At 46.8% G+C, this 25,515-nt stretch overlaps 1 protein-coding gene across 2 annotated transcripts in view; it reads left to right on the forward strand.

The window, feature by feature from the left end:
* Positions 1-24,340, forward strand: part of DDHD2 (DDHD domain containing 2) — a 29,161-nt gene extending 4,821 nt beyond the window's left edge. Inside the window, exons 6-18 of one of the 2 annotated variants that reach the window (XM_002720782.6) lie at positions 2,300-2,389; positions 6,007-6,142; positions 9,915-10,123; positions 10,386-10,453; positions 11,266-11,388; positions 13,246-13,341; positions 14,275-14,394; positions 14,496-14,651; positions 15,101-15,203; positions 15,292-15,465; positions 16,091-16,253; positions 21,745-21,857; positions 22,336-24,340. In XM_002720782.6, the coding sequence (XP_002720828.1) occupies positions 2,300-2,389; positions 6,007-6,142; positions 9,915-10,123; positions 10,386-10,453; positions 11,266-11,388; positions 13,246-13,341; positions 14,275-14,394; positions 14,496-14,651; positions 15,101-15,203; positions 15,292-15,465; positions 16,091-16,253; positions 21,745-21,826 (1,520 nt within the window). In that variant the 3' untranslated portion in view covers positions 21,827-21,857; positions 22,336-24,340. The remainder of the gene's footprint in view (positions 1-2,299; positions 2,390-6,006; positions 6,143-9,914; positions 10,124-10,385; positions 10,454-11,265; positions 11,389-13,245; positions 13,342-14,274; positions 14,395-14,495; positions 14,652-15,100; positions 15,204-15,291; positions 15,466-16,090; positions 16,254-21,744; positions 21,858-22,335) is intronic. The other variant, XR_011386369.2, reaches the window with a different exon arrangement.
* The last annotated feature ends 1,175 nt before the right edge of the window (positions 24,341-25,515 follow it).

The raw sequence follows: 25,515 nt of genomic DNA on the forward strand, positions 1-25,515 counted from the left end.
TCCCTCCTTCCCTCTCCCCTTCTCTGCCCTTCTCTCCCCTTCTCTCTCTGTGTGGCTCTTTCAAATAAATAGATAAATCTTAAAAAAAAAAAAAAAAAAGGATTACTTCATGTGCTAAGAGTAAAAATCCCTTTCAGAGCTGCTAAGTACGTGTAGTGGGATGGGTACGACTTGGCAGTGCTAATCAGAAGGAACGAAATACAAATGAATTGATTCAGCCCAAATTCTAAGTGTGATTTCACCTTGACCAGATATTTATTCCTGATAATTTTCCGTCCTTGAAGATGGTCAGCTGAGGAGAGCCATTTCTCAGAACTCAATGGTTATATTTCCTGCTTCCTAGCTCGAGTCACTCATGTTGGTTTTATGATGTATTTCACTGTATTATCAAGTTCCTTTTGCAGAGATGATGACTCTTGGACAGAGTCTTTGATTTACTGTAATTTAGAAAGGTGGTTACATTTAAAAAGTTTAAAAATATTTATTTTTTATTTATTTGAAAGGGAAAGAGATATCTTGAATCTACTGGTTCACTCCCTAAATGCCTGCTGCAACTGGGGCTAGGCCAGGCAAAGCCAGGGGCCAAGAACTCGATCCAGTCTTCCATGGCCCCACGGCTTTCTGGGAAATAGTTGTTTTGGCCATCACCTGCTGCCCCCATTGTATGAGTTGGCGGAAAGCTGGAATCAGAAGTTCAACTCAGGTGCTCCAGTCTGGGATGTGAACATCCCAAAGACTGTCTTAACTGCTATGCCAAGTCTACCCTGGAATGTCAGGCATTAAAAACGTGTCAGACACTGGGGCCGGTGCTGTGGCATAGTGGGCTAAGCCTCTGTTTGTGGAGCTGGCATCCATAAGAGTGCTGGTTCATGTTCCAGCTGGTCCTGTTCTGATCCAGCTCTCTGCTATGGCCTGGGAAAGCAGTAGAGAGGATGGCCCAAGTTCTCAGGCCGCTGCACCTGTGTGGGAGATCCAGAGGAATCTCCTGGCTCCTGGCTTCAGATTGGTTCAGCTCTGGCCATTGTGTCCATTTGGGGGGTGAACCAGCAGATGGGAGACCTTTCTCTCTGCCTCACCTTCTCTCTCTAACTCTACTTCTCAAATAAATTAAGGAAAAAAATTTTTTTTAAAAGAGTCAGATATTACTAGGATAATTGATGAGAATGGAATATTTGATAAAATTATTCTATCAGTGTTAAGTTGCCTGGATTTGATAATTATACTGTGGTTATGTAAGGGAATTTTTTTTTTTTAAGATTTATTTATTTGAAAGGCAGAGTTAAACAGAGAAGGAGAGGCAGAGAGAAAGAGGTCTTCATCCGTTGGTTCACTCTCCAGTTGGCTGCAGCAGCCGTAGCTGTGCTCACCTGAAGCCTGGAGCCAGGAGCTGCTTCTCGGTCTCCCATGCCGGTGCAGGGGCCCAAGGACTTGGGCCATCTTTTACTGCTCTTCACAGGCCATAGCAGAGAGCTGGATCAGAAGTGGAGGAGCCGGGACTTGAACCAGCACCCATATGGGATGTCAGCACTGCAGGTGGCAGCTTAACCCGCTATGCCACAGTGCTGCCCCTCCGCCTTTTTTTTTTTTTTTTTAAGATCCATGTATTTGAGAGGCAGAGTTACAGATAGAGAGAAACAGAGAAGAGTGTTCCATCCCTGGTTTGTTCCCCAAATGCCTGCAATGGCTGGAACTGGGTTGATTTGAAGCTAAGAACCAGGAGCGTCTTCCAGGTCTCCCATTTAGGAGCGGGACCTGAGCACTTAGGCCTCTTCCACTGCTTTCCCAGGCCATTAGCAGGGAGCTGGATCAGAAGTGGAGAAACTGGGACTTGAACTGGTACCCACATGGGATGCTGGTGCTGCAGGCAGAGGCTTAACCTACTATACCACAGCTCTGGCCCCAGGAAATACTTTTATAAAATACACATTAATACATTAAAAGGTTAAAGAGGTAAGGTGAATATAGCATGCTCCCAAATGGTTTAGAAAGATAAATGTGAAAGAGAACAATAGGGAAAATGTAATTATTAAAATGTTGAATTTGTAAAAAGTGCATAGGAGTTTTTGTACCTTTCTTCCAGTTTTCTGTAAGTTTGTAGTTATTTCAAAATAAAAATTTAAAAATCTGAAAAATTTTTTCATGGATGTTAATTCTGTGGAAACAAAGTGAAGTCTTTATCTTTGTAAATTTATCTGTTCCTTTTGAACTTATCCATATGTACAGCCTGTTCATTGTGAGTGTTTGATTGTGGAACACCTGACTTGTTATACAATAATTTTTCTTTTTCGTTTCTTTACAGGGGAACCTTTACAAATAGATCACTTGGTTTTTGTTGTCCATGGAATTGGACCAGCTTGTGATCTCCGTTTTCGAAGCATTGTACAGTGTGGTAGGTTGGCAGATTATGTAAGATTAGATAATAGAAGGAGAATGTTAGAGCTCCTATGAGCTTAGATAGAGCCTTGCCTTTGGTGTGTTGTTTTAGCTGCATAATAATATTTAGAGACAGGTGGCAAGCAGCAAAGCTTCCCTGTTTAGACCCGAAGGGCTGGTAAATCTATTGGTTTATCCTCTTAACTAAATTTTTTTTCTTTACTGATTTTATTTGTTGGACAGGCAGAGAAACAGGCCCAGAGAGAGCTCACATCTGCTGGTTCACACTGTACATGCCCACAGTAGCCAGGGCTGGGTCAGGCTGAAGCTGGGAATCTGGAACGCAGTCTGGTCTCCCATGTGGGTAGCGGGGATTCAACTTGAGCATTACCTGTGGCCTCCATAGGTGTACATTCGCAGGAAGCCGAAATGGAAGAGGGAGCTGGGTCTCTAAGCCCGGCGTCTGATAGGCATATGGGCATCCCAAGCGATGTTTAACATCGTGCCAGACGCCGGCCTGGTAATTCCTGAGGGAATACTCCATATGATTAATTGTCTTGGTTCTAACCAGTTCAAATTCAGAGCAAACCATAAAGAAGATGAGTTTACTTGAATAACACATTTTTGTAAGTCACTCTGTGATAAACCTCTTGATATTACAATTTTAAGTCATTAGTATAACTTGATTAAGAAAGTTAAAGTCAGGGCCGGTGCTGTGGCATAGAAGGTTAAGCCTCTGCCTGCAGTGGCAGCATCCCATATAGGTGCTGGTTTTAGTCCTGGCTGCTCCACTTCCAATTCAGCTCCCTCCTAATGGCCTGGGAAAGTAATGGAAGATGGCCCAAGTGTTTGGGCTGCTGCACCCAGGTGGGAGACCCAAAAGAAACTCCTGGTTCCTGGCTTCGGATTGGCCTGGTTCCAGCTGTTGCAGCCATTTGAGGAGTGAACTAGCAGATGGAAGACCTCTTTCTGTCTCTCTCTAACTCTGCCTCTTAAATAAGTAAATAAATCTTAAAAAAAGATGGGGAGGGGGGCCGGCACTGTGGCATAGTGGGTAAAGCCACAGTCTGCAGTGCTGGCGTCCCTTAGGGCCACCGGTTCAAGACCTGGCTGCTCCACTTCCGATCCAGTTCTCTGATGTGGCCTGGGAAATCAGTAGAAGATGGCCCAAGTCCTTGGGCCCCTGCACCCGCGTGGGAAGACCCAGAGGAAGCTCCGGCTATTGCAGCCAACTAGAGAGTGAACTAGCGGATGGAAGGACCCCCCCCCCCCCCAGCCCCATGTAACTCTGACTTTCAAATAAATAAATACATAACTACATAACTTTTTTTTTTTTTTTTTTTTTGACAGGCAGGGTGGACAGTGAGAGAGACAGAGAGAAAGGTCTTCCTTTGCCGTTGGTTCACCCTCCAATGGCCGCCACAGCCGGCGCGCTGCGGCCTGCGCACCGGGCTGATCCGATGGCAGGAGCCAGGTGCTTCTCCTGGTCTCCCATGGGGTGCAGGGCCCAAGGACTTGGGCCATCCTCCACTGCACTTCCTGGCCACAGCAGAGAGCTGGCCTGGAAAGGGGGCAACTGGGATAGAATGTGGCGCCCTGACCGGGACTAGAACCCGGTGTGCCGGCGCCACAAGGTGGAGGATTAGCCTATTGAGCTGCGGCGCTGGCCAATAAATAACTCTTAATAACTCTTTTAAAAAAAGGCTATTATCCTCAAAAATTGACAATTGATGCAATATTATTAATTCAAATACTTTACTACGATTCTTTTTAAAAAATTAAAGTAATCTAAAACTTGAAAGTGTTCAAAGTGCAATTTGCCTGACTTAGAGAGTCTTAAGTCCATTGGATGATAGTATTATGCACAAACTAGAATTATATTCTGGAAGCCTAAGATCAGGTTGATAACAAATTTCAAGCAACTGTCCTTTTGTTTTTAAATTTTCTTAGGAGCCAGGTGCTTCTCCTGGTCTCCCATGCGGGTGCAGGGCCCAAGCACTTGGGTCATCCTCCACTGCACTCCCGGGCCACAACAGAGAGCTGGCCTGGAAGAGGGGCAACCGGGACAGAATCCGGCGCCCCGACCGGGACTAGAACCCGGTGTACCGGCGCCGCTAGGTGGAGGATTAGCCTAGTGAGCCACGGCGCCGGCCAACTGTCCTTTTTTTAAATATTTATTTTATTTATTTGAGGCCGGCGCTGCGGCTCACTAGACTAATCCTCCGCCTTGCGGCGCCGGCACACCAGGTTCTAGTCCCGGTCAGGGTGCCGGATTCTGTCCCGGTTGCTCCTCTTCCAGGCCGGCTCTCTGCTGTGGCCAAGGAAGTGCAGTGGAGGATGGACCAAGTGCTTGGGCCCTGCACCCCATGGGAGACCAGGATAAGTACTTGGCTCCTGCCATCGGATCAGCGCGATGCGCCGGCCGCAGCGCGCCGGCCGTGGCGGCCATTGGAGGGTGAACCAATGGTAAAGGAAGACCTTTCTCTCTGTCTCTCCCTCTCGCTGTCCACTCTGCCTGTTAAATATATATATATATATATATATATATATTATTTATTTGAAAGCAGAGTTACAGAGAGAGGGAGGTCTTTCATATACTGGTTTACTCCCCAAATGGTTGCAACAGCTGGGGCTGGGCCAGGTGGAAGCCAGGAGCTAGGAGCTGCTTCTGTGTCTCCCACATGGGTGCAGAGTTCCAAGCACTTGGGCCATCTTCCACTGCTTTCCCAGGCCATAACAGAGAGCTGGATCAGAAGAGGAGCAGCCGGCACATGAACCAGGGCCCAAATGGGATGCTGGCACCTCAGGTGGAGACTTAGCCCACCACACCATAGCACTGGCCCCTTTTATAATCTTATAATCTAAGGTATTAGCTGGTGGTTGTTTTAGGAATTTATTTTTCAATTCTTTAAAAGATTGTTATTTATTTGAAAGTCAGTTATAGAGGTAGAGACAGAGAGAGAGATTTCCTACTCCCATGTGGGTGCAGCAGCCCTAGAACTTGGGCCATCTTCTGCTGCTTTCCCAGGCCATTAGCTGGGAGCTGGATGGGAAGTGGAGGAGCTGGGACTTGAACCGGCACCCAAATTGGATGCTAGTGCTGCAGGTGGTGGCTTTACCCTAGTGTAGCAGGTAAAGGCGACGCCTGCAGCGTCAGCTTCCCATATGGGAGCTAGATTGAGTCCCAGCTGCTCCACTTTTGATCCAAGTCCCTGCTGATTTGCCTGGGAAAGCAGTAGAAGATAGAACAAGTATTTGGACCCCTGCACCCACATGAGAGACTGGAAGAAGCTCCTGGCTTCATATTGGTCCAGCACCAGTCACTGTAGCCATTTGGGCAATGGACCGACAGATAGGAAATCTCAATTGGCACTCTGATATGGGATACCATCGTTGTACATGGTGGCTTAACCTCCATTGTGCCACAGTGCCAGCTCCAGCAAGTTCTACATTGAAGAAACATCCATTCCCATATGGTCTGATAATTTTTCCTGAGTACCAATTTGCTGTTTGACTCAAGTCAGTACATGTTCTCAGTAAATATTGTTAGAGTGTAATTACGTGATTTGTTGTATCCAGATCTGCAGATTTCATTGCTTCATTGTTGATACATAAATTAATTTTCTTTTCCAGTTAATGATTTTCGAAGTGTTTCCTTGAATTTGCTACAGACACATTTTAAGAAAGCTCAAGAAAATCAGCAGATTGGAAGAGTAGAATTTCTTCCAGTCAACTGGCACAGTCCTTTGCATTCTACTGGTGTGGATGTGTGAGTTATACTTTATATTCATTTTTATGTATTTGAAAGAGTTAGGGAGAGAGAGCGGTCTTCCATCTGCTGGTTCACTCCCCAAATGGGCATCATGACTGCAGCTGAGCTGATCCGAAGCCAGGAGCTAGGAGCTTCCTCTGGGTCTCCCACGAGGGTACAGGGGACCAAGGACTTGAGCCGTCTTCCGCTGCTCTCCCAGGCTATAGCAGAGAGCTGGATTGGAAGAGGAGCAGCCGGGACTTGAACTGGCACCCATAAGGGATGCAGGCACTGCAGGCCAGGGCTTTAACCTGTGGCACCACAGCCCTGGCCCCAGCATAATGACTTTTATATGAAGACTTTGTTAAGTTACAAGCTCTGTAATTTGTAAATTTTATCATTGAGCATGTTGTCTTATATGTAGGATATCTAGCAATAGGCTATCTAGAGAAGTGTATTGTTTTCCTTTTTAAAATTTTCATTAATTTATTTGAAAGGCGGAGAGACTGAGACAGAGATCTTGCATCTACTAATTTATTTCCCAGATGCCTGTAACAGCTGGACTGGGCCTGGCTAAAGCCAAGAGCTGGGAATTCAACTCAGGTCTCCCACGTGGGTAGCAGGAACCCAACTAACCTAACTGCTTGAGCCATAAGCTGCTGCAGGTGAGAGTGCAGATTAGCAGGAAGCTGGAATTGGGAGTGGAGCCAGGACTTGACCCAGGCACTCTGATACGGATGTGGTATCTTAGCTGTTAGCCCAGACACCCACCACCCTTCTTTTTCTTTTTCTTTTCTTTTCTTTTTTTTTTTTTTTTTTGGCCAGGCAGAGTTAGAGAAATATGGAGAGAAAGGTCTTCCTTCCGTTGGTTCACCCCACAAATGACTGCAGCGGCCGGCATGCTGCGCTGATCTGAAGCCAGGAGCCAGGTGCTTCTCCTGGTCTCCCATGGGATGCAGGGCCCAAGCACTTGGGCCATCCTCCACTGCACTCCCTGGCCACAGCAGAGAGCTGGCCTGGAAGAGGAGCAGCAGCCGGGACAGAACTGGTGCCCTGACCGGACTAGAACCTGGGGTGCCGGCACCACAGGCGGAGGATTAGCCTAGTGAGCCACGGCACTGGCCGAAATGTGTTCTTAATGTAATACTAGCATAGAACTGGAAGGTGCTTCTCTGAAAGATGACGGAAGTCGGCAAGCATTCATTTCATGCAGGTCTTGGAAATGGCTTTGCAGATCATCTCAGTTCTCAGGAACCTACTCCTTGAATATGTTCTGTGTGCCAGACACGGCACTGTGGTGCTGCTTTTTGCTAGTTGTGTCTACATCTTTTGGTATTTGAGCTGATGCTGTAAGGTTACTGTGTGCATATAATCTTTAAACTGTAAAACTGTTGAGTGTCTGAGGAATCTGAGAAAGCTTTGACAGGAAGTTGATTTAGATTATGTCAGCATAGTCTTTGTACGCTAGATTGGAGATCTGTTTGCCTTTGGCATCTGGCATTCTCACTGTTTTCTGCTTGTAGAAATTCTGCATTGGGGCTGGCACCGTGGCTTAAGCCAGGGCCTGCAGTTCCAGCATCCCACGTGAGCACCTGTTCAAGTCCTGGCTATTCCATTTCTAATCCAGCTCTCTGTTAATTTCCCTGGAATGGCAACAGAAGATAGCCCAGGTGCCTGGGCCCCTGTAACCGACGTGGAAGACTCAGATTAAGTTCCTGGCTTAAGCCCAGTCCAGCTGTTGTCATTGTGGCCCTTTGGGGAGTGAACTGTTTGATGGAAGTGTTGTGTTTGTGTGTGTGTCCTTCTCTTTCTCTGTAACTCTGCCTTTCAAATAAACAAATCTTTTTTTAAAAAAGGATTCTGCTTTGAAAGAGGGAACTGATCCCTTTATTACTTGAGTTGTGATCAGAGAAGTTTAATGGTAAGAATTCTAGGGAAAGCCTCTAGTACCTTTTGCTTCATCTTTTTTTTTTTTTTTTTTTTTTAAATTATAGAGAGTTATACACACACTAAATGGTATAGTGAATCTTTGTGTTCTGATTACCCAGCCCATGGCCATTTGTACCAATGTGTCCCTTCATGCTTTTGCCTGTTGTCCTTCCTTCTGCTTTACTGTTTTGAATCAAGTCTTAAATATATATATATATATTTATTTATTTATTTATTTTTATTTTTTGACAGGCAGAGTGGACAGTGAGAGAGAGAGACAGAGAGAAAGGTCTTCCTTTTGCCATTGGTTCACGTTCCAATGGCTGCCGCGGCCAGCGCGCTGCGGCCGGCGCACCACACTGATCCGATGGCAGGAGCCAGGTACTTATCCTGGTCTCCCATGGGGTGCAGGGCCCAAGCACCTGGGCCATCCTCCACTGCACTCCCGGGCCACAGCAGAGAGTTGGCCTGGAAGAGGGGCAACTGGGACAGAATCCGGCATCCCGACCGGGACTAGAACCCGGTGTGCCGGCGCTGCAAGGCGGAGGATTAGCCTAGTGAGCCGCGGCACCGGCCCCAAATATATATATATATATTTAAAGATTTATTTATTTACTTGAAAGATTTACACAGAGAGAGAAGGAGAGGCAGAGAGAGGTCTTCCATCTGCTGGTTCACTCCCCAATTGGCCGCAACAGCTAGAGCTGCACCTGTTCAAAGCCAGGAGCTTCTCCCTAGTCTTGCAGTAGGGTACAGGGGCCCAAGGACTTGGGCCAGCCTCTACTGCTTTACCAGGCCACAGCAAAGGGCTGGATTGGAAGTGGAGCAGCCGAAACTCAAACCAGTGCCCATATGGGCTGCCAGCACCGCAGGCGGCGGCTTTACCTGCTACGCCACAGCGCTGGCCCTAAGTCAGATCTCTCACCATTTCATCTGTAAATGTTTTAGTTTGTATATTTTAAGGATTTTGTATTTTTTTAAGGAAGATTCATTTGTTTATTTGAAAGGCAGAAATACAGAGAAAGAGGGAGAGAGAAAAAAGCTATTCTTCCGTCTGCTTGTTCTCTTCTCAAATGGCTACAATAGCCAGGGCTGGGCCAGGTTGAAGCCAAGAGCCGTGAAATCCATCCTCGTCTTCCATAAGGGTGACAGAGGCCCAAGTACTTGGGCCGTCTTCCATTGTCTTCTCTGGTGCATTAGCAGAGAGCTGGATTGGAGGTCGTTTAGCCAGGACTCAAAAAGGCACTCATATGTATAGGATGTTGGTTTTCCAAGTGGTGGCTTAACCTGCTGTGTCCCAGGCTTTTATATTAAAAAGAACAACAACAACAAAAAACAACTGTAACACCTTTAGTGCACATAAATAATTCCTGATGTCAAATATCAAGTCACAGTTCAAATTACTGTTTCTCTAATAAATGATGTGTGTATGTATATACACTCACACACACGGAGATGCCCACACACATTTTAAACAGGGATCCATCAGGTCTTGTAATAAATGATGTGTGTGTGTATACACTCACACACACGGAGATGCCCACACACGTTTTAAACAGGGATCCATCTAGTCTTGGAAGGCTGTCTGAAGCTCACGATCACCTCTCTGTCTCCATCCATTGTTTTCTTACAGTTTATGTTTTGAAGAGGCTGCGTTGTTTGTCTCCTAGGGTTGTTTACATTCTTAATTTTGCTAATCACATCAGACATGTTCTTTATCCTCTGATTTTCCTATAGAATGATAGTTGTTTCTTGAATCATCACATACCTAAGCGTGAAGGCTAGTCAGTAACTTAGAGGTGGCTATAGAATGTATTTGTATTTCCTGCTTAAGATACTCCTTCTTTTTTTCCCCCACCAGAGATCTGCAGCGAATAACCCTGCCCAGCATTAACCGCCTCCGGCACTTTACCAATGACACCATTCTGGATGTCTTCTTCTACAATAGCCCCACCTACTGTCAGACTATCGTGGACACGGTTGCCTCTGAAATGAACCGAATATACACACTTTTTCTGCAGAGGAACCCTGATTTCAAAGGGGGTGTATCCATTGCTGGTCATAGTTTAGGTAACAGATGAATTCTCTGTGACCAGAAAGGACTGTCCTATTAAGGACGCATGTGTTTGAAGTACAGTGTCATGTTCAGTACCAGGTTCAGAGGTCTGCGATGAAGAATGTGGAATGGGGTGGAAGGGGGTGGTAATTGGTGAACACAATCCCTGCTATGTAGATTGGCTTACATATGTAATTGGCTTATTTTTGTATAAAAGATGGCCATTTAGTGCTAATGCTTAGAAATTGTCCCTTCTTTCTTCTATTTCACTTGTAGGTTCGCTTATATTGTTTGATATCCTAACAAATCAGAAAGATTCTTTGGGGGATATTGACAGTGAAAAGGTAATTTAGATGTTTAGATAGGTTTACTTGTAGTACCTAGAAAGGATTTTTAGATTTTAGACTTTTGTTTTAAGCTGAGTTTAGTCCTACACCATAATATTAAATTTACATTTATCTTAACAGAGTGGTAATTTTCTCTGTCATTCTTGAATGGTAGAGGCAAGATAGTAACATGCTTCTACAAATATTTGCCATTTTCTAAAATAACCATAGGTGTCTTACTTTCCGTATAACCGTGTCCTGTTGATCTGTTAGTAAAATTACGGGATCATTGCACTCATTGGAGCCACCATATAAGAAATGAAGAACGAATTGGAAAAAGTTGATGCTTTGGGTGTTCCAGATGGAGGTGGGGAGCTGGGGGTTTGAAGGATGTCTGTTAGTCGGACGAGCTCCTGTGAACATGTACCATCTGTAGTACTGACTTGGTACCTCGCATATACTATCTTGTGTTTTGTTTCCTCTCTTTATGGGAGTGTCCTGTTTTCTCCTGTTGAGGCAGGGCAGGGGCTTTGTCCTAGGCTGTCTGATTTCTTAAGCATTGTTCGCTTAATGAGAGCTTAGTAAATGATTGTTGAAGGACACTTGGACAGCCACTTACTTATTCATTCATTAAAAAAATGTAGTTTTCAATGAAGTTGGAAAAACTTGGAGTGCAATCTTAATTTATATTTTTGTGTAAATTGCAATTTACATTAATTTGAGATGTACCACAGTGGAAATATTATATAGTGCATTTTTAAAATTGCATAATAGTAGTAAGGGAAATGACATTAACTTTGACAATATGAGCTTTATGATTTAATTTTTAGGATTTGCTAAATATTGCTATGGATCAAGGAGATGCACCAACTCTGGAGGAAGATTTGAAGAAACTTCACCTTTCTGAATTCATTAATATCTTTGAGAAGGAGAAAGTAGATAAGGAAGCTCTGGTAAAAGTTTAAAATTTAAAACTTTATGCTAACCATGTTGTATTTCTCATTGCTATTTTTTTAAAGATTTGTTTATTTGAAAGAGTTACAGAGAGGCAGACACACACACACAGAGAGAGAGAGAGGTCTTCATCTGCTAGTTCACTCCCCAAATGGCCGTAACAGCCGGAGCTGGACCCATCAGGAGCCGGGAGCCAGGAGCTTCTTCCAGGTCTCCTGCACGGGTGTAGGGGTCCAAGTACCTGGGCCATCTTCTGCTGCTTTCCCAGGTGTATTAGCAGAGAGCTGGATCAGAAGAGCCAGGACTTAAACCAGTGCTCGTTTGGGATGCTGGCACTGCATCTTTACCCATTGTGTCAACACCGACCCTGTATGTTATACTGCTTATTGTCATCGTGTTTTAATATTCATCAGCATATTTGCTTTTTATTATATAAATTGTCTTTGTGGGAATTCCAAGTTCAGATGAGTCATGTTGATACCCATAGGGCAGCAGTGTGAAGGCCAGAGAACAGGGCTCAGAGAGTACGTGAGGCTCATAAGTAACACACACTATTCTAGGTCTTATTTTCTGTTACACATTGAAGAGCTCTGCTGTTACTGTTTGCTTGTTTGCTTTTGTCTCACTTTTGTTCCTTTTTTGATTTGTGATACATTTGTTCATTTAACACATATTTAGGAAATGCTTGCCATGATTAGGAACCTGTACCAAGTCCTGGAGTGAGTGGTAGATAGGACACTGTCCTAGCCTATATGTAATTAAAGTGACAGTGAGACCTAAGCAGGAAACATGCACAGTGGTATGAGAATGTGTGATAGGATGAGCTACCTAGTCAGAGGGTGCAGGAATGCTTTCTGAATAAGGTAAGTGGTACTTGAGATTTTGATTTCTTTTCCATATGTCTGTGTTTGCTGTATTTTCTCATTGTGTAATGGTGTAGTCCTTCCTAGGAACATGACCACTGAGCATGACAGTCATGGAGTCATTAGATATCCAATTTTTCTTTCTCTTTTTAAAGATTTATTTATTTGAAGGACAGAGAGAGAGAGAGATCGATCAACCAATCGAACGATCTTCCATTGTTGATTTACTCCTGAAATGCCTACAAAAGCCAGGGCTGGGCCAAGCTGAAGCCAGGAGCCAGGAACTCCCATCAGGGTTTCTCCTGCAGGGATGGCAGGAACCCAAGTATTTGGGCAGCCATCCACTATCTCTTAGGTGCTTTACCCAGGAGCTGGAGTGGAAGCCTAGTAGTTTGAACTAGAGCTCCAATATGGATGCAGGCATCCCAGGTGGTGTCTTAACCTTTTGTGCCACAACTCCTGCCACTCTTTTTTTTTTTTTTTTTTTTTTTTTAATTTCCTTTGTTTGAAATCAGAGACAGAGGGATCTGTCATACGCTGGTTCACTTCCCAAATGTCCTCAGTAGCAGGGTGGGCTGAGCCAAAGCCTGGCAGCTGGGAACTCAATTTAAGTCTCTCCTCATGTGGGCGGCAGGGACCCAGGTGCTTGAGCATCCCTGTTGCCTTTCAGGGTGTGCGTTAGCAGGAGGCTGGAATCATAAGCCAGGCAGGGCTGGAATCCAGGCTCTCTGTTGGGGGATGTGGGTGTCCTACTGCCCCCCTTCTAGTAACAGTGTTACCTACATCACTGTAACAGACACTGTAGCTGTTGGTACAGCCTACCCTTCAGGCTGTTTGATGAATTCTTTGCAGAAGCTGCTAGTGATGTTGTACCACCAGGGACCGACGCAACATAAAGCAGAGCACAGAGTGCTGCAGTCTTACTCTTCTCCAGGGCGGTGTGTCTGACGTTATTTTGCCTAAAAATAAAGACACGTGGTTTTCTGTGCCTAGGCTTTATGTACAGAGAGAGATCTTCAGGAAATGGGAATTCCTTTAGGACCAAGAAAGAAGATTCTAAACTATTTCAGGACCAGGAGGGATTCGGTGGTACGTCTCCGCGGTGCAGCCGTGTGCCTGGTGGGAAGGGGGGAAGTCTACTCTGGGGGAGCTAAGTGTGGAGGAGGAATCTTCGGCTCACGTTCTTAGGAATTAAACCACGTTTACGTTATCCACGTTCTTTAAGATGTTACTGGCTCTAGAAGTCTTATCTCCCCTGGACTGCTCCTAGCATTCAGTGTTTTCCTTTTTCTCATTACAGTTATGGAGATGTAATTCATATCATACACATAATTGTCACCCTTTTAATATACATAATTCACTAGTTTTTATATTCACAGAGTTTGATAGCCATTGCCACTAATTCAGAACATTTCCATTACCCGCAAGAGAATCTCCATCCCGATTTGCAGTCATTCTCTGCTCCCTGCCCCTAGCCTGTTAACCACTGCCATAGTTTCTGTCTCTGTGGATTTGCTAAGTTTGGACATTTCATATTAGTGGGATTATATAACATAGGGTCTTTTGTGAACAGTGGCTTTTTTCATTTAGAAGAATACTCTCAGGGTTCATTGATGTTCTGACAGTACTTCTACATCACTTTTTCTGGTCACCAAAGTCTTCTCCAGGTCTTAGTCACTAGTTCTTTTCCAGCTGTTGAGCAGGTAGCTCGGTTCTTCCAGACGGCTCGTTATTTGCATTCTTTGCCCCCTGCTTGATTTCAGAGAACTGCCTGTCCTCAGCATTCTCCCCACAGCATTCTGCTGTTTGCCTCTCGTGCTGGCTGCCTCAGGTTTCAGCCGCTGTGTATGGATGTTGTAATTCGCACTTGTTTTCACCAGCTTTTTGAGGGATTCTTGCTAGAATAATTGGCTGCTATTTCAGAACTTCCCTATGCATCCTTTCCAGCCTGTAGAAAACTGTGCAGTCATTTGGCTGTTTTGACTCTACAGTAGCGCCACTCACCTGTTTTCTGTTTTTCAGGGTGCTAGTGGGTCAGCTGCACAGTCGGCCTCAGGGGCGCGCACCCCCAAAGAGTCCGAGGTCCACAGTAGTGCTGATGATGCTAGAAGCCGTGAATATCTGGATGTTGGCATTGGGCAGGTATACCACTAATTCCATCTAGACAGTTTACTGCCTGCCGTTGGTACAGTCGGAAGAGTTATGACTTACTAGTGAGAGAGACTTTTATTTCCTCCTTCTAGGTGTCAGTAAAATACCCCCGACTCATCTATAAGCCAGAAATATTCTTTGCCTTTGGATCTCCCATTGGAATGTTTCTTACTGTCAGAGGACTAAAAAGAATTGATCCCAACTACAAATTTCCAACTTGCAAAGGTTTCTTCAATATTTATCACCCTGTAAGCATTGCACTGTGTTTTCACCTGAAAATTAGGGCTTAACAGTAAACAGCTTATGCTTTTTATTGATTTGCTTTTCTCTACACTATTCTGTAGTACTGACACAGCTTATAATAGCATTGATCTGGAAATAAGGTACCTTTTTTTTTTTAACTGTTTACTTAAAGTCAGAGTTGCATATGTAGAGAGAGGGCAGGAGCTAGGAACTCCATCCAGGTCTCCCACATGGAGTAAGGACCCAAGAAGTTGGGCCGTCTTCTGCTTTCTTGGGTGCATTAGTGGGAGCAGGATTGGAAGTGAAGCAGCCAGGACTTACACTGTTGCTTGTCTGCTGCACCACAATGCTGGCCCCCAACATACCTTTTTTAAACAAAAAAACGTAATTAAATAGTTTGTCAGAGTATCTTTGTTTAGCAGTAGTAAATGTAGCTATTTTTTTCTCTGTGTAGTTTGATCCTGTGGCCTATAGGATTGAACCAATGGTGGTCCCTGGAGTGGAATTTGAGCCGATGCTGATCCCACATCATAAAGGCAGGAAACGGATGCACTTAGGTAAGTTTGGTCACACCGAATGGACCTGTTGGCTGTACTGGCCAAACTCTGTACACCATTTATCATTCTTTATTCACACATATTGCAGAACTGAGGGAGGGCCTGACCAGGATGAGTATGGACCTCAAGAACAATTTGCTGGGTTCCCTGCGGATGGCCTGGAAGTCTTTCACCAGAGCTCCGTACCCCGCCCTCCAAGCCTCGGAAAGCACAGAAGAAACTGAAGCAGCAGAACCTGAGTCCAGTGCAGAGAAGCCCTGTGGTCAGTACACTGTGCGTGCTGATCCCTGCAGATAAAGGGGGCCTCTCGGCGTGGAGTTCTCCTCGGGCCTTCTTACTTTCCACTATGTGGGACTTCACTCTATGAGTCTTAATGGACCTGCAGCTCCACTAACCTTTTCTGTCATCTTCATAGCCCCAAGTTATGGAAAACATTTGTGAGGGAAAATGTCCAGAGAAGCAGAGTCTGGTGACCAGGCTGTAGAGCTGCCCCCGGGAGGAACCGTGGAGGCGGCGTTAAGAGCCTGTGGAGCCCTTGTTTTACAGGAGTCTGTGTTTGTGGTCAGTTTGTTTTCATGACTGAGGGCTAGCTAGGATACTTCGACTTAATTTCAGCATATTGCATTCTTTTGCTTTAGTTTTCAGCTCCCTCAAGAACTCTGCCTCTAAACCCAAGAAACTCTGTTTCTAAACCCAAGGCAAATGATTTAGCTACCAAGGGTACAGGTAATGAGATGTGTTAAAGGCCAGAAAGGAAGCTGGGACACAGTTAGTGCAACTTGAGGAGGCAGAGGGGCTCACCCAGTGCTAAAGTTGGAATCTGAGGGGAGGAAGGGACAGACGTGGGGAGCCGAAAGCGAGGTTCCTCCTGTGCTCTCCGTACGCAGACGTGAATGCAGAAGAGACCTCTGTGGCAGTGAAAGAAGAAGTGCCGCCCATCAATGTGGGGATGTTGAATGGAGGCCAGCGCATTGACTACGTGCTGCAGGAGAAGCCCATTGAGAGCTTTAATGAGTATTTGTTTGCTTTACAAAGTCATCTATGCTACTGGTGAGTGTTTCTGAATCTTTTCCATTGACACATAGTTGACAGTTGTAATAGAAAAGGGATAGACCTGTATATTTTTGGGATTAGAATGATTTCTCATTTAGAAAGTACAATATAGCATAATCGTGTCATTTAAAGGAATATGATTTAAACACATTGTTTTTTATTTTGCATTTGAGTAGAGCACGGGACTAATGAAGCCAAAAATCATTAGTTCGGGTAGCTTGGTCTTAAGATTGTGTCATTTGGCCATTGGGTGCACATGAATGAACAGAAACAAACATATTTTTATTGCTGAAAGTCTTTTAAGAAATCCACTTGAAAGCATTTACATTAGCTAGACCAGAATTGGTTATTAAGTATAATTAATTGATGGATTATAGAGTAGATTAATGGTGCTTATTGGAATTTCATGTACAACAACATAACTTAATCACTGAGGAGATTTGAAGTAAAGAACAGCTAGGAAAATAAGGTGGCGCAAAGAGACAATAGTTTTTTTTTTTTTTTTTTTTTTTTAACAAAGATTTATTTATTTATTTATTTGAAAGAGTTACAGAGAAGGAGAGGCAGGAGCAGAGAGAGAGAGAATCTTCCATCTGCTGGTTCACTCCCCAAGTGGCCACGGCAGGCCAGGAGCTTCTTCTAGGTCTCCCATGTGGGTGCAGCAGCCCTAGAACTCAGGCCATCTTCTGCTGCTTTCCCAGGCCATTAGCTGGGAGCTGGATGGGAAGTGGAGGAGCTGGGACTTGAACCGGCACCCAAATTGGATGCTGGTGCTGCAGGTGGCGGCTTTACCCGCTGTGCCACAGCACTGGTTCCAAGAAGATAAGTATTTAAATTGTAAGCTTTGAGAATGTGGGAGGAGTTTTTCTATAAATCCCATTTAAGGGATTATTCTCTGGTGTAATCTGTGTCTAGGGAATGGATACAATAGAGGCTATGACATAAAATGAAAGTGCAGTTCAGCAAAAGCAGTCTTAGGACCAGGGACTAAAATAATGCTGTTTAAGAATGCACTGTGCTGGCCGGCGCCGTGGCTCACTAGGCTAATCCTCCGCCTGCGGCGCCGGCACACCGGGTTCTAGTCCCTGTTGGGGCGCCGGATTCTGTCCCGGTTGCTCCTTCCAGTCCAGCTCTCTGCTGTGGCCCGGGAGTGCAGTGGAGGATGGCCAAGTGCATGGGAGACCAGGAGAGGCACCTGGCTCCTGGCTTCAGATCGGCGCAGCGTGCTGGCCATAGCAGCCATTTGGGGAGTGAACCAACAGAAAAGGAAGACTTTCTCTCTCTCTCTCTCTAACTCTGCCCCTGCCTAAAAAAAAAAGAATGCGCTGTGCCGATGCAACTCTGCAGAGTACTTGAAAGGGGTTCTACAGTGAGTGAGCCGTACATTCATATGGTTTGAAATTGAAAGATCAATAATGAAATTCTTATTTTCTATTTTGTTCTTCCCCGGTGTTTTTAAAAACCTGTTCCAGAATCTGTGCTTACAGAAAGCAGGTGTACAGTGGGTGGGGAACACACTCTTCCCTCTTATGAGTCCCGTCATGTTACAGGCCTTGTTCCTTGCCTTGCTGTGTGTCTGCTGTCTCTAGAGCCTCTGCTTCCTCTCCCAGCTGCGTGGCTGAACCAGTGCTCCGCCGAGGGTCCTTTCAGGTTCTAGACTTCGGCCCTTCGGATGCCTACTCCTGAGTATGTGTGTAAGGTGAAGAATACCTGGAGTATGAGTCACCCACATAGAGTGCACTTTTTTTAAAGATTTATTTATTTGAGAGGTGGAGTTACAGAGGGTCGTCCATCCACTGATTCACGTCTCCCACATGGGTGCAGGGGCCCAAGGACTTGGGCCATCTTCCACTGCTTTCCCAGGCCATAGCAGAGAGCTGGATCAGAAGTGGAGCAGCTGGGACTCAAACTAGTGCTCATGTGGGATATTGGCCATGTAGGCAGTGGCCACAGTGCTAGCCCCTACATTTTTTTTTTTAAAGATACTTTTTTTTTTTTTATTTATTTGACAGAGAAAAAGAGAAAGGTCTTCCTTCTGTTCCTTCTGTTGGTTCACCCCCCCAATGGCTGCTATGGCCAGAGCTACACTGATCCGAAGCCAGGAGCCAGGTGCTTCTTCCTGGTCTCCCACACGAGTGCAGGCGCCCAAGCACTTGGGCCATCCTCCACTGCCCTCCCGGACCACAGCAGAGAGCTGGATTGGAAGAGGAACAACTGGGACTAGAACCTGGTACCCATAAGTGAGCCACAGTGCCGGCCCCTAAAGATTCATTTATTTGACAGAGTTAGGGGGAGAGAGAGAGAGAGAGATCCACCATCTGCCAGTTAACTCCCCAAATAGCCGCAACAGCTGGGGCTTGGCCAGGCTAAAGCCAGGAGCTTCTTCCAGGTCTCCCACATGGGTGCAGGGACCCAAGCACTTGGGCCATCCTCTGCTGCTCTCCCAGGCACTTTTGCAGGGAGCTGGATTGGAAGTGGAGCAGCCAGGACATGAACCAGCACCCACATGGGATGCCAGCATCTCAGGCTGCAGCTCCAAGGCTGTGCCACAGTGCAGGCTCCTACTGTACACATTTGTTTTTAAATTAAGCTATATATATATATATATATATATATTTTAAAGGTTTATTTTATTTATTTTAAAGACAGAGTTACAAAGAGAGGTAGAGACAGAGAGAGAGGTCTTCCATCCGCTGGTTCACTCCCCAGATGGCCGCAACAGCTGGAGCGGGGCCGATCCGGAGCCAGGAGCTTCTTCTGGGCAGAGAGCTGGATTGGAAGAGGAGCAGCGGGGACTAGAACCAGCGCCCATATGGGATGCCGGTGCTTCAGGCCAGGGCGTTAACCCTCTGTGCCATAGCGCTGGCGCCTGTACACTTTTTTTTTTTTTTTTTGGACAGAGTGGATAGTGAGAGAGAAAGGTCTTCCTTTTGCCTTTGGTTCACCCTCCAATGGCCGCTGCAGCCGGCGCATCGTGCTGATCCAAAGCCAGAAGCCAAGTACTTCTCCTGGTCTCCCACACAAATGCAGGCGCCCAAACACTTGGGCCATCCTCCACTGCATTCCCGGGCCACAGCAGAGAGCTGGCCTGGAAGAGGGGCAACCGGGACAGAATCCGGCGCCCCGACTGGGACTAGAACCTGGTGTGCCGGCGCCACAGGCAGAGGAGTAGCCTATTGAGCCGCGGTGCCAGCCTACCCTGTACACATTTGTAACATCGGGTAAACACCGTGAAATAGACACTCCTGTCGTGGGCATCTGAGATCATCTGCTCCCCCACAGCTTTTCCAGCACAGTTTATCAACTTTAAATCTCTGCCAGTTTGTTGAGTGAAGAATGTACAATTAGGCCGGCGCCGCGGCTCACTAGGCTAATCCTCCGCCTTGCGGCGCCGGCACACCGGGTTCTAGTCCCAGTCGGGCCGCCGGATTCTGTCCTGGTTGCTCCTCTTCCTGTCCAGCTCTCTGCTGTGGCCTGGGAAGGCAGTGGAGGATGGCCCAAGTCCTTGGGCCCTGCACCCGCATGGGAGACCAGGAGAAGCACCTGGCTCCTGGCTTCGGATCAGTGCGATGCGCCGGCTGCAGCGGCCATTGCGGGGTGAACCAACAGAAAGGAAGACCTTTTTCTCTGTCTCTCTGTCAAAAAAAAATAAAAGTACAATTAACTGCACATATTTAAAATGTACAAACTCAGTGCTGGTGCTGTGGTGCAGTGGGTTCATCCTCCGCCTGTGGTGCCTGCATCCCATATGGGTGCCCATTCGTGTCCCGGCTGCTCCACTTCTGATCCAGCTCTCTGCTATGGCCTGGGAAAGCAGTAGAAGATGGCCCAAGTCCTTGGGTTCCTGCACCCACGTAGGAGATCCAGAGGAATCTGGCTTCGGATCTGCCCAGCTCTAGCTATTGCAGCCATCTGGGAGTGATCCAGCAGATGAAAGATCCTTCTCTCTTATGCTCAGTGTCTGTAACTCTACCTCTCAAATAAGTAAACAAAATTTTTTAAAACAAAAAAAACACAAACTTGATGAAATTTTACGTGAATACAGCTAAGAAACCATTTATACAATTAAAGTGAATCCATCACTCTCAGAAGCTTCCTCATGTTTTTTTGTAATCCCCACTCCCCCATCCCCCAGGATGCTAGAATCGTTTTTGTTTGTAATCATACTGTATATATTTTTGTTTTGCTGTGAGTCTTTTACTAGCATAGTTTTTTTTGTTTGTTTTTTTGGTGGAGTTAGGGAGAGGCAGATGCAAAGAGAGAGAGTCTTCCAACCGCTGGTTCACTTCCCAAATGGCCGTGACAGCTGGAGCTGGGCCAGTCTGAAGCCAGGAGCCAGGAGTTTCTTTTGGGTATCCATGTTGGTGCATGGGCCCAAGGACTTGGACCATCTTCCACTGCTTTCCCAGGCACATTAGCAAGGAGCTAGATTGAAGTGGAATAGGGGCCAACACTGTAGCACCATAGGGTAATCCTCTGCCTGCAGCGCTGGCATCCCATATGGGCACCGGTTCGAGTCCCGGCTGTTCCTCTTCCAATCCAGCTCTCTGCTGTGGCCTGGGAAAGCACTAAAAGATGGCCCAAGTCCTTGGGCTCCTGCACCCGTGTGGGAGATTGAAAGAAGCTCCTGGCTTCGGATTGGCGCAGCTGCAGCCATTTGGGGAGTGAACCAGTAGATGGAAGACCTTTCTCCCTGTCTCGCCTTCTCACTGTATGTGACTCTTTCAAATAAATAAATAAAATCTTTAAAAAAAAAAAAAAAGAAAGAAAAAAGTGGAGCAAACCTGTGCTCACATGGGATGCCTGTGCTGTAGGCCAGGGCATTAACACGCTGAGCCACAGTGCCGGCCCCAGTGTATTCAGTTACTGATGGACATTTCAGTTGTCTCCAGTTTTTGGCTATTATGAATAAAGCTTTTGGGAACATCTGTGTAATCGACTTGGTATGGTCAGTCTTCACTCTCTTGGGAAAGTCCTGGCAGTGAAATGGCTGGATGTCACATGGAAGGGCATCTTGAAAGGGATTGCTGAGGCCGGCGCCGCGGCTCACTAGGCTAATCCTCCGCCTTGCGGCGCCGGCACACCGGGTTCTAGTCCTGGTCGGGGTGCCGGATTCTGTCCTGGTTGCCCCTCTTCCAGGCCAGCTCTCTGCTGTGGCCAGGGAGTGCAGTGGAGGATGGCCCAGGTGCTTGGGCCCTGCACCCCATGAGACACCAGGAGAAGCACCTGGCTCCTGCCATCGGATCAGCGCGGTGCACCGGCCACGGCGGCCATTGGAGGGTGAACCAACGGCAAAGGAAGACCTTTCTCTCTGTCTCTCTCTCTCACTGTCCACTCTGCCTGTCAAAAAAAAAAAAAAAAAAAAAATTGCTGAAGCGTTCGTTGGCATGTTTGCGGCAGTAAAAGATAAACTTTTCAGGTGGTTCTGTGGTTAACTCTGACACAAGCGGTAGTTCTGATTTTGCTCGCTGTCACCGTTCCTTTGCAGGGAGTCTGAAGATACAGTACTGCTGGTCCTCAAGGAGATCTATCAGACCCAGGGGGTCTTCCTTGATCAGCCCCTGCAGTGACCATGACCGTCACCCACGGCCACCACGTAGGGTGAGTTTTCAGACCTTATGCACGCACTTAGTTCTTACATTTACATGCTAGAAGGGTCTGGGGAGCCTCGGGCTCCTTCCAATACGCCTTTCTGTGGCCTTTCTCCAAGATCCTATCATCATTGGTGCTTCAAGGGGCTCTGGTTGCAATTCATGGGGGAGATGCAGGGGCCCACTTGGAGAAATAGTGTATGTGTGTTGTGCTAGGATCTTGTCTGATGACCTCTGCCACAGCCACAGTTCAGCCTCCCTGAGGGTTCTGTTACTCAGTTACTTAGATGTGGAAGGAGAGTCTTTTTTTTTTTTTTTTTTTTTTTTTTTTGGACAGGCAGAGTGGACAGTGAGAGAAAGAGACAGAGAGAAAGGTCTTCCTTTGCCGTTGGTTCACCCAAAGGAGAGAGTCTGTGTATTCAGCGCTGGGCTTCTCCGTGTGGCCCTCCATTTGGGGCTGTGTGCTGACCTCTCCCACTCTCTCCTAGACGGACGTGGGGGGACCCTTCCCCAGGAACCCTACCCGTGCGGGGCTGCAGTTTCCCTCTTGTCAGCCGCATCACCTCCCGCCTGTCACCCGCCACTCACTCACAGCGAGGTCTTTGGAAGATGCTCTCCTCTTCCGGACGCGAGTGGAAAAGCGAAGGGAGACCGTCCCTCTCCCCCGGCTTCCCAGGAACTCTCACCGTTCTTGCTTCACGTCTCGCTCTCCGGCGATGGTGCATCGGGGCCACACGTCACTGCTTAGTGCTGGAGGCGGTATGAAGTCTGTTTTGAGTTTGATTTGTTTTGGGTTGGGTAGAAATGATTCCTAGGGAGCTATGTTTAGAAAACGTGGTTTTGAAGCAGGTTCTTGAGCTTTTTGGGGCACGCTGACCTCTCGGCGTTTTCTGCACGTGAAGTCTCAGTGGATGTGGCGAAGGCGGGCATACTTCTGAGCCGGCGCTGCCGTCCTGTGTGTGCCGTGTGAAGACCGGAGTGTAGCTTTGACAGCATTGTTTCCTCTCCTGCTGACCAACGGATTTACTGTGAGGGATCACTGATGTTAGCCCTTGTTTCTACAACTGTGTGGGCCGCTTAAGTCCGCAATGGGCAGGTTAGTGCACCTGACGTGCGTCTTTACAAGAGTTTACATATCTACATCTGTCCTTTTTACCATATTCCAAGTTAGGAGACTCTAGATAAAGTCTGAATTAGTTATTTGGTAATAGCTTTTATTATGTTGAGGATGAAGTTGTAAAAGCTGACAAACTTGAAATTGCAAACATCGGCTTGAAAAGACTATGTAAACACAATCTTGTAGTGGTGCCCCTGTGGTGAAACAATTTAAATCATCTGCCACCTCCACGGTGTGAAGGTGGTGTTGTGTGTCCTTTCAGAACGTCTGTCGATGTCACTGTCTTCTTGTGTACCCACATCCTGAATATTTTACAGGCTCTTGGAACAGGGCATTGTTGGTTGAGCAGGAAGGTGTGGGTAGGGAGAAGTGGTTAACTTACTTGGGAAGAAAACCCACGCCTGTAGGGCCAAAGGAATAGTGTCGGCCGGGTCTGGAGCGGGCAGACGGAGCCTCGCCCTGGGGAGTGCGGTGCAGGTGGGCTGTGCTTGCTTTGCTAAGGTCCCTGCTCACCACTCTGCTGCAGGCGTGTGCCGTTCTCGGGACAGTCTCCCTCGCAGACTTGCACAGGCCCCATCGAAACAGCATGGGCGGGCGATCCAGGTGTGTTGTTTTGTAAATGTATCATGATTTCCAAAGCACTGTCATTTAATATTCACTGAAGCCAGCCCTTAAATAGCAGTGGGCTCTATCCCTTTCTGGAGAGAGAGGAAGGCTAATTCCCGTCACCTTGGAGACCACAGAGGTAAGCTTACGATACAGGAGACGGGCCCTTCCCTGTCATCTGCTTAGACGGATGCTGAGACACGCGGGATCCTGAAGTCACTGGGAATGAAGTAGCATCCATTATATACGAAAGGGGAAGATTCTGTTCTGAGTTGCTCTCTTCAGATTTGCTGACTTCACATAAGCAGAATAGGTACTGTTTAGGAGTAAACCAAAGGACAGGCAACAGCGAGTCCCTGTAACCAAAGACGACAGCATGTCCTGGATAGCGGGCACTAAGCAATGTCTGTCCTGTGGGGAGGGGGCCTTGCATCTCCTCCATCACCTGCGGTAACATCACGGCTGTATGTAACTACACATGGCAGTCAGCTTGCCCGAATCCTTGATTTAGGCAGATATTTGCACTGCTTCACCCGTATCATGTGCAATCTCTTGACCAATCCTGTTTTTAAACCCTAGTACAGCATCGTTTTCTATGTATTCCCAGTTGCAGAATTACTATGGCTTATTTCAACAAAACAGATTGTTTGCATGAAAAATTAATAGCACTGATGAACTTTCTAATATTTTGCACTTTTGAAATGTTTGTTTTTTACATGAGTATATTTAAAACTTTAGTAAATACTAAAATAAAATCATATTGACCAGTTTGTGTAGTTTTATCTGGCCTCGTCTGTCATAAAGAAATCAACACAGTAACCATTTTCTCTTCCTCTATTACCAAAACAAGTTTAAAAAATAAAAGTTCAGGGCATAACACTAATACTTAAGTTCTTTTCCTTGACTGTGTGTTTGTTGCCATAGGCAGACAGAGCTCAGAATTCAAAGCGCAGTAAATACCTTGACTGCCTTTTGGTATTCTAAATACTAGCCCCTGTTGCCCAACAGCAGGTGGCTCACTTACCTCGGATGGGGGTCCAGTGGGACTTGCGTGGACATCATTTTATTTGGATGACGCAGGAACACAATACGAGGTCCTGTTTCAGGCGCGATCACAGTCCAAGGGGATGCCTCTGCTTCTGATCCAGCTTCCTGCTGATTTAGCGCTCCCTGGGAGGCAGCAGTGACGGCTCAAGTACGCGGGCCCTTGCCATCCCCACGGGAGACCTGCAATAACGAGGGCTGGGCCAGGCTGAAGCCAGGAGTCCAGAATTTAATCCAGGTGTCCACATGGGTGGCAGGGACTCAAGTCGCAGGGCACTCGTGAGCAGAAGGCAAGAACTGGAGGCAGAGCCAGCCCTCAAGCCCAGGCACCCGGTGTGGTGTGCAGACACTCTGAGATGGTATCTAGGCGACCCATGCTGAACGCCTGCCCCAGAAAACTAGGTTTTTTTGATCGTTAACTCCAGCTTCTAGGGTGAAGTGGAGCCATGCGAAGGCTCCTTTGTGCAAACATCCTTCCAAGAGTGCCAATCTGAGGGAGCCAACGGAGTGCCGGTGGAGGCCTGTTGCCAGGTCCTTTGCCAGCTGGTGCGGGGCACAGTCACAGGGAAAGACCTTGGCTTGCATGACAGAGCAGGGACAAAACCGTGCCTGAGGCGAGGTGGCTCAGTGCTCCTTTCTATCTGGGATGGGATTAAAAAGGCAGGGACGTGTTTGAGAGACACTTTACTCTCCTGATGCTTACCACAGCCAGGGGCTGGGCAGACCAGGAGCCCAGAACTCTGGGTCTCCCACGTAGTTGGCAGGGTCCCAGTGCTGCTGCCCAGGGCACGCACCGGCAGGAGCTGGAGTCGGAAGCAGAGCCAGGACTCAAAGCTAGGACTCTTACGGGCTGAGGGCATCCCGAGCAGTATCCACTGAGGTGGATCCCACTTCGAGACGT

Source organism: Oryctolagus cuniculus, chromosome 2 (assembly GCF_051225735.1).
Source record: "Oryctolagus cuniculus isolate XC-2025 breed Fujian yellow rabbit chromosome 2, ASM5122573v1, whole genome shotgun sequence".
Lineage (NCBI taxonomy): Eukaryota > Metazoa > Chordata > Mammalia > Lagomorpha > Leporidae > Oryctolagus > Oryctolagus cuniculus.